This window comes from Stegodyphus dumicola, chromosome 10, assembly GCF_044657685.1.
Source record: "Stegodyphus dumicola isolate Sdum_Otavi_A_Nest chromosome 10, ASM4465768v1".
NCBI lineage: Eukaryota > Metazoa > Arthropoda > Arachnida > Araneae > Eresidae > Stegodyphus > Stegodyphus dumicola.
In genome coordinates, this window is record NC_140777.1 from 89,220,443 (window position 1) to 89,229,876 (window position 9,434).

Genomic DNA, 9,434 nt, shown 5'->3' on the forward strand with positions numbered 1-9,434 from the left:
TTGTCCTGCTCACAATGACCCCCCAAAACTATATAGCTACGCGTAAAGACCATTGGCACAAAAACTGCGTAATATTCTTGCTTCTGTCCCTATTAGTGAGTGTTATTATCTTCGAATGATTTTACGAAGATGCTGAGGAAAACTTCTGCTGGCTTATTTCGGAATAGAAAACTTTCACTCAACCAAGTATTTGCAACTAATATTATTGCAGTATATTTGTAATATTTATTATATTGCGAGCCATTTATGTCAGAATAATAAAAAAATCTGATGTGTACACCACATGACTTCCTTGTACGGAATATAAAATTATACGCATTTTTTTTTGCATTTCATTTAAACTTATTCGATTGAATTAAATCTACTTCGCCGACAGCGCATAAACCACAATAGAATAAATGCATTCTTTAAAATTCACTCTAGTATTTGTTTACCATAACGATACTCTGGCGCTATTGTTTTTTTTTTTTTTTTTTTTTTTTTTTTTTTTTTTTTTTTTAAGATTGGCATATATATAACATTCTCAAAAGAATCATCCACTTCTAACAAAAATACATTATGGCAATATACAAAAAGAAAACTTTATTAAAGAAAATCAGACATAAGAAATCTTACCATATTCTACCAAAACATAATAATGAAAAACTCTCTCTTCCAGATACATTTTTAACTCATTCTTTTTACAATTAAATATCAATGTTGCCAAAATATTAAGACTTAAAATTATGCTTTATAAACAAATACTATCAATTCCCCCCTTATTTGTATTTAAAGATATAATTTTAATCAGTCAGTCATGTCCATACTTTAATAGTTCATCTTTTAACTTCACCCTAGGTAGATACTTTGTTAAAATATCCGCTTCTTGATTTTGTGAACACACAAACTGAGGAATGATTTGATTCATTTCATATTCATCCTTAACAAAGAAATATTTTCTATTAATGTGCCTTGAACTGCTACTTTGTTTTGATTTTTTAATCCAATCTATTAATGCTTGACAGTCTGTTTTAATTCCTATTGGTTTGTCAATTAGATCATCTTGACCCAATTCTTCAAGTAAAAAGATGTACCATTTAACTTCACATGCACATTCGCAGAATGCTAAAAGTTCAGCTTCCATTGTAGATAGAGCAACTATTCTTTGTTTATTGCACTTCCAATTTATGAAATTTTTGTCTAATTTAATGAAAAAAACCTCCAAATGATTTTCCATCTTCAGTGGTACACCAACTTGCATCTGATGTAGCATTTAATTTCCCATTGTCTGAAGTATACACTAAACAAGTATTTTGTGTTCCTTTAATATATCTAAATATCCTCTTTACAGCTTTCCAGTGTTTCTCTCTGAGATCTTGATTATATCTTGACAAACTACTTACTGCAAAAGCTAAGTCTGGCCTTGTGCCTGTTGCTAAGTACATCAATGAACCTAATGCTTCTTGATATTTTGTCTTTGACACAGGTGGTGAAGATGCTATGTCATCAAGATTTTCACCCAATATTCCTGGAGTCTTGATACGTTTACATTCATCCATTTCAAAGTTTTTAAGATTTTAGTTATATAGTTTTCTTGACTGAGTATAAGTTTTCCAGATTCTTGCCGGATGTCTATTCCTAAAAATTTTTGTGTTTGAGTGACTTCTCGTAATGTGAACGATTTAGATAGTTGAGAGATGATGTCATTTATCTCAGAATTTGAATTTCCAATCACCATTAAGTCATCCACATATACTGCTATGATAAAATATTTGATCTTATCTTTATAAATATAAACACACGGATCTGACTTTAGTCTGGTTACATTCTTTTCTTTAAGAACTTTACATAATTCATCATACCAGCATTTTCCTGATAGTGGTAATCAATATATACTTTTGTTTACAAGATATACTTTGTTCGTATCTGATATAAAGCCAGGTGGTTGTTCCATGTAAATTGGTTTATCCAAGTATCCATTTCAATATGCAGTTTTTACATCGAAAAATCTTATTTTGTAGTTTTTGTAAACTGCAATCGATAGTAATGTTCTAAAGGTTGCAAGTCTCATTACTGGGCTAAATCCATCTTTATAATCAATTCCTTTTCTTTGATTAAATCCGGTCGCTACTAGTCTTGCTTTGTAAATTGTTTCTAAATTACCCTTTTCATCCCTTTTTGAGAATATCCAGCGGTTTTTAATAACTTTCTTATCGATGGGTCTTTCAACTAATTCCCAGACTTCATTAGCCTCCATTGAACTCAATTCTTCTGTCATTGCTTGTAGCCAGAATTCACTTTCAGCAGATTCTATAGCTTCATCATACGTCTTAGGTAATCCTTCATTTGTATTGTATACTACATAATCTTTTAATTTTTCTGGGGGCTTCGTAATTCGCGCTGGTCTTTTCTGTACAGAATTTCCATGATTATCATTTCCTGGTTCTTCATTTATTTGCGGATACTCGGTTGGCTTTTCCAATGAATTGTTATCATCGTGTTCATCATCACTATTGGATAGCAAAATTTTCTCAGCTTCTTCATCCGTTGTATTATCTTCTCTATAGTATCTGTTGGTTATTTCTGAATTATTTACATTTCCATTAGTTTGTTCCTTATAAAAAATAATAAGTTCTTCTAATATTTGATTTTTATCGAAATTTAAATAATTTTCTTTTAGTAAAGGTAATCCAAGTTTCTGTTCCTCAAATTTTACATCCCTCACTTCTTGAATTTTATTTAGTTCAGAGATATAAATTTTGTATGCTTTTCTCTTCATGCTATAGCCTATCATAATTCCTTTTTCAGCTTTTAGATCCATCTTTCTACGTTTTTCTCGTCTTATATGAACATATGCTTCACATCCAAATCTTTTAAGATAATGTTAGGCTTGCGTCCTTTATATAGTTCATATGGTGTAAACCTTTTATCATTTTTGTGACTCCTGTTATTCACATGTACAGTTATTCACATGTACACTTTAAAGCTTTCAGACCAAAATTTTATCGGTAATTCTGCATCAATTAACATAGTTCTAGCAGATTCAATTATAGTGCGATTAAAACGTTCAGCTTTTCCATTACTTTCCGGAGTATAAGGGGTTGTAAGTTCATGTTTAATTCCCATTTTTTCAAAAAATTCTTTTATATTTTTAGCTAAAAACTCACTACCATTATCACTACGAATTCTTTTTAGTTTCTTTTCTGTTTGTCTTTCTTCTTGAATGATAAGTTTGATTAGAACTTCCGAAGTTTCACTCTTCTTCTCAATTGTTATCACAAATATGAAATTACTGTAATCATCTACCACTATTAAAAAATAACAACTTCCATTTATTGATTTCTCAATTGGTCCAACTAAATCTATGTGCCATAATTCTAAAATATCTTCAGATTGCTTAAATTTCACACTTTTATAAGATGTTCGTGTTATTTTACCTAATGTACAAGGTTCACAATTGTTTTCAGAAATTTTTACATTTTCTAATCCAATGACCGATGAGTGTTTATTCATTTCTATGAGCCTTTGATAAATTATATGACCTAGTCTCTGATGCCATAGTACATCATTAACATAACTAATTTTAGCTTCTTCAACAATATTTCCTTCAACTTCAAATTTATTTCCATTTCTGTTAGCTATATATAGAATGTTTCCCTATTTATTGATCACTTCTGCTTTATTTTTGGTAAAAATTACTTTTAAATCATAATCTACAATTTTTGATACTGACAGCAGATTTTCACTTAAATTCGGTACTTGCAGAACATTTTCTACTCTCAAGATATTCTTATTTCTATCAGTTTGCATTTTAATGTTACCATGTAGGGTTTATATTTATTTTAACTAACATTTATTTTAAGTTTAAACTATCTTTCCTGTCAACCCTTACTTTCCCCTGGAACTGCCAATGCCAGAGTATGTAAATTTTTAGTAGAACGCGCAAGAATTCAAATTATCAGCGGAAGTATTCTGAGTTAAATAGAAAGGAAACGAGTTCGAAGGTGTGCTTTCTTACTTCACGAGCGCGGAGGGAGGTAGTTAGAAATTGAAGAACCACACGTTTCGGCCTGTGTGCTTGCCTCGGCCAATTGTTAATCTTTCAACGTGATATTCAGAGTTTGCTGAATTATCAGCGGTATTGTAAAACGCGGTGAGTTTAGTTACGTTTAGAGAGCCTCGTAGTTAGTCTCTTGTTATTATTTCTTTTCAGGTTCTTAATTTTATTTTACCGCCGGGTCGGCGTAGTTTGTGAGCGTCAAGAGCACGCATTTGTAATTTCTAAAGTTGAATAAAAAGGGACTTAAACCCTTCGCAAGACTCTGTCTAATTTCCAGTTTCAGCAGTCAGCACTTTGTTGCGTGCAGGTTGGAGGCGCGCAACTCTACAACCAATACCAACTGATTTGATCATGGCCCCTTTTTCAGCCGTCATTATTTGTCGTTCTTCATCTTTAAAATTAGTAAATATTTCTTTATTAGTTGCCATGTGAGATGTGGCTCCTAAATCAATAATTCATTTAATTTTTCTATTCTCTTGTTTATTTATTTTATTCTTTCCATTATTTCTATCTTGATTAAGATATGAGCTTTCTATTTTCTTAGATACTTCAAATAAGCATGTAGCTGATTCATATTCTCTTTCCTTGCTTGACATTCTATAAGTTTTATTTGTTACATTTCTCTGCTGTCGGTGTTCTTGTTTAGTTTTCATTTTACATTCAGTTGATTTGTGGCCGATTTTCCACATCAAAAGCACTTTATACTATTATTATTATTTCGACATTCTTTTATTAAATGTCTTAATTTTCCACGATTAAAGCATCTTCTTTCATATTTCGATTTTATCCAGTTTTCTTTTGCCTTAGAACTCACTTCTATTTCTTTTCCTCTTTGTTTATTTTTTCCTTCTGTTTCTTTTAAAGCTTGTCTAATTGAAGCTAGATCTTTCTCTTTATTGCTTTTAATAATTTTAACATCAAATTCAAATTCCTTTCTAAGTCCTTCTAGTATGAAGTAAATTAATTCTTTATCTCTTATTTCATCTCCAACTTGAATACTTTTACTTTTCAGAATAACAGCTCTATTCATATAATCATCTACTGATTCATTCTGACTCATTTTCAGTTGAGCTAATTCTATTCTGCATTTGATTTGAATATCTTCTGTTCTTGCCGCCATTTCATTTTTGATTTTCTCCCATAACTTCTTTGCGTTCTTTTCATTCGTATATTTTAACGCTTGTGGAGCTGTCATAGTTTGATTCATTATATTTCTTGCTATCGCGTTATTATCATCCCATATTTCCCAAGTTTTTATTTCATTTTCGAAATTAACATCATCCTTTTTATATGGTTTTGGTGGTTCATCAGCTTCTATCACACTTCTCCATATCTTTAAACTTCTTAATTCACTTTCAACTCTGTTAGCCAAAATAAGATAATTATCGTCACTTAATTTTTCTATATGACTCAAATTTATCATATTATATGCCATATTTTCTAATTTATATTCACTAATTATAATACAAGTCTAATTTATCTCTTAGAAAAATTGGCTACTTTGTTAAGCCTAAACAACATAAATGTTCTATCTGAAAGTTTATTAACAGAGGGGGCAACCACGCTCTGCTACCAAATGTTGGTTTTTTTTTTTTTTTTTTTTTTTAAGATTGGCATATATATAACATTCTCAAAAGAATCATCCACTTCTAACAAAAATACATTATGGCAATATACAAAAAGAAAACTTTATTAAAGAAAATCAGACATAAGAAATCTTGCCACATTCTACCAAAACATAATAATGAAAAACTCTCTCTTCCAGATACATTTTTAACTCATTATTTTTACAATTAAATATCAATGTTGCCAAAATATTAACTTAACAGTATTATATTTCGTTCATATTATAACTCATAATGCACAAAATTTATATCATTTAAAGAATAGAATTATCTAATCGTTGCCACATGTTCTATTTAAATACTATAATAAAGCTAGAAGGATGTATAAAAAAAATTAAGCAAACAAAACAAAAAAGAAACAGTTTTTCACAGACGATTGAGTATTTCTCTTTCAATTAATTCAGTTCTCACTTCGCGAGAAGGCAAAAATACATAAAAACTCAAAATATCTATATTAAAAATTACGAAGTAAATCTTAAACACTTATCTCCTCGAAAAAATTCCAGAAAGTATTAAGCATGATTTAATTGGCAATAATAAATGAAGGCGTTATCTTTGTTGTTGCGAAGCTACGTTTCTCTAGATTGGCAACAAATCCACTAGTCTGCTGTTTCAAATGTAAACAAACAACGGCCGCCATCAAGAAAAGGATTAGGCTTAGCGGCACTTAAACAACTTTCAAATTGTTGATAATTCTAAAAATATAGCATAGAGATTTACTAAAGGCATAGAAGCCTTAACCGGAAGATAAAAACAACATAATTCAATCATTTTTAAAGCAAAAATTGTGCAATTTACAAACATATAAGAATAAAGAAACTGAGATCACTGAGCCGGGTAACAGAGTGGATATATATATAAATATATTTATATATGTTTGGTGCGGCCGATTGCTACCAAAATACGAGGTGCACATCTACATGTGCACCTATATACAAAATTTCAACAGTTTCTTCTAGCAGTCCTAATGCAAAATTTCAACGTTCTGAGGCTACTCGTTTTTGAGTTATGCGAGATACGTACGTACATACGTTCGTACAGACGCCACGAAAAATTCTCTTCAGAATTCATTTTAAAGCAGTTTTATAATTTTTTTTTTGGAGGAAAAGAGTTTTTTATTCTGTCCTTACGTACAGATATCACGCAAAAACATCGTTAAATTGCATTCGATAGCGGTCAAAATGGATATTTTCGTTGAAATATGCTGCCTGAAACTTTTCGCGATTACAATACTTCCTTTTTACTTCGTACAAGGAAGCAAAAAGTAATAGTATTTGAGCTCTTTCTTAAATGTACCCCTTTACCTTAGTTAAATATTAATCAACATTCCAAGTAATTGACTGTTTAAGTAAAATTATTATTTCGGATCTAGTTAAAAACTTTTTTTTTTTTTTTTTTTCTTTCACTAACAACATTCGCAATGCCTAACTATCCCTTTGCTACTTCATTACGAAATTTTCTACAATGTACTATTATTTATTCAAATTTATTTTTAGTCCATGACCTTTTCAATAAAAAAATACATTTTTTCTGAAATATCATCTCTGACCTTCCATAATACCAAACTAACTTAAGCAGAAAATTTAAAAACTTTTAACACAGTACTCTCTTTGTAAGTTCGATCTGAGCACACCAGTGACCGAGAAAAATATCGTTGAACACTGGTAGTTCGACTCGGGTTCAAAGTGGCCTCGATATATGCAAATTTTCGTGTCTTTCTTTATATATAACGCAAATACGAGCCATTTTGCTTTAAAAAGTCCTCTATGAAGTACCCCCCTTAGGCAGATCCCATGTCGTGTGCTTTGCAGTAAACCAATACTCAAATTCAGTCCCAAGTTTGATTTCTGGTGGCGAGTTAAACTGGATTTGTAAGCGTTTTCTGCGTCGCCAATGAAATTCAGAAAATTATTTAAAGCAGTAATGCACAACTTAATAGCTTTCAATCACTTACCTGCGATTCTGCTTTTCATTTACCCGAAATGTAAAAATAGTAACATTAAGTAGCATTCAGTTCATTATCAGCATAGCCACTAAAAATTACTTTCAAAACAAACAGTCATAGAACTTAATTAAATGAGACACATTTTAGAGCTGTTTCTGATTCTTTCTTGGCTAAATAAGCAACAATTAACTCAGACATGTACTACAGGCTTTGTCTATATGAAGCTCAATTTTATTGACGTCCTTTACACATAAGGCTGAAATTTCGTCTTCAAACATTAGTTCTAAAACATTCTGCGGATAGTATAATGAATTAATTTTAGCCATACTTGAGGCTTTAGTTTTAATTTATCGGTATTACTATCATGAATTCTACAGGGAACGTTTCTGTACATTGACGAAGCTGTTTAAGGTCATTTCCGCCAACTAAACAATTAGAAAATTTATCATTTTTTATAATAATCGTTTAATCATGCCTAATGCCTCAACGAGAGTTACCATACATTTCCATTTATGAGCAGTTAGGTGTTTTTCATGCAAATTTTTACAATTTGGTTCTCTTTCCGCCATAAGCTTTGGCAAAAGCAGATGAATTTTAGGTTAGAAAACTCAAATATTTGAAGTTTTTTCCAACTTCAAATCTTAATGAAATATTTTACTTACAATGCCAGAAGACATCCTCAGTTATGATTCAGTGGATCTTTGAGTCGGTGGCTTTTCTTTCAGGATCAGAAACTTCACTTTCTTGATGTTTATCCGCTTTCGAACAGTCTTAAGAGGCGGTTTTGCAGCCATTTTTTCATTTCCACTTTTAGCTGGACTCTTTTGACTTTTCAAATTTAACACATCAAAAATATCTTTCTTCGAAATACAGTAACCTCGATTTTTACGCAGCTTTACAATTTGTGGTTACGAATATTTTTATTCTCGGAAAATACAGTTATGTAACATTCAAGGCATCTTTCAATTACAGGAATTACTTCCAAAATAAATCACACATTTTGCATTCGAATCAAAACAAAATATTAGCAGACGATGCTATTGAAAATGCAAAATCTTTATCTCAATATGCTACCAAAAAATCAATGCAAAGTTCGAACGACTTTCTATAATTTACAAGTTAGCATTGGAGATGCTATATATTGATCTTGAAACGAACTTTTTGCTCGTATCACTTTTCAAATTGTTGTCGCCAACCTTGTATTTAAAAAAAAAAAAAAAAAAAAAAAAAAAAAAAAAAAAATTGAATAATGTAGAATCTGTATGTACGGTACTTAGAGCTACCACATTTGTAATACAAGTAAACCGTCATTTTAGAAATTTGAATTTTTTTTTTAAATTTATTTCGTATTTTGTACGAATTTTATGATTTCTTTATTAAGAAACTCAGCGACTTAGGAGTGAGCAGTGCCAATACTGTCCGAAATGAAACCTCTTTATATCCAGTTCGCCAGACTGTCTTGAATTCAGCAAAATGCAAGATATTTATCTCTCAATTTTAATCAACAAACTCACCCAAAAAGAAAATAACTAGCTTCCTTCTGTGTGCGGGGCTCAGCAGCGGGCGGACGGCAAAGCCGCTGAACACTATCAGTTCGGCCTGGGTTCAAATACCGGCGAACGGGTTCGCTGCATGGTTGGTTTTGCCCATGTGTAACGCAGATACGAACCAGACGCTTTGCTTTAATCAATTAACTAAAATACACCTATTGTCTGCGAGGCAGCAGAATGAATTTCTTTTCTCAATGAAGGTAAAAAATGCCACCGAAGTTTGCTTTATATGATTACGGCAAAGCCTCGAGGGTCATCTGCCTATGGGAAGGGAT

The 9,434-nt window shown here is 31.3% G+C and overlaps 1 protein-coding gene across 1 annotated transcript; it reads right to left on the minus strand.

Moving 5' to 3' along the window:
* Positions 1-1,184: 1,184 nt before the first annotated feature.
* LOC146995011 (uncharacterized) lies at positions 1,185-1,538 on the minus strand. The gene has a single exon (XM_085825135.1). The coding sequence runs from the start codon at positions 1,536-1,538 to the stop codon at positions 1,185-1,187; it is 354 nt and encodes a 117-aa protein (XP_085681261.1).
* Between the last annotated feature and the right edge of the window lie 7,896 nt (positions 1,539-9,434).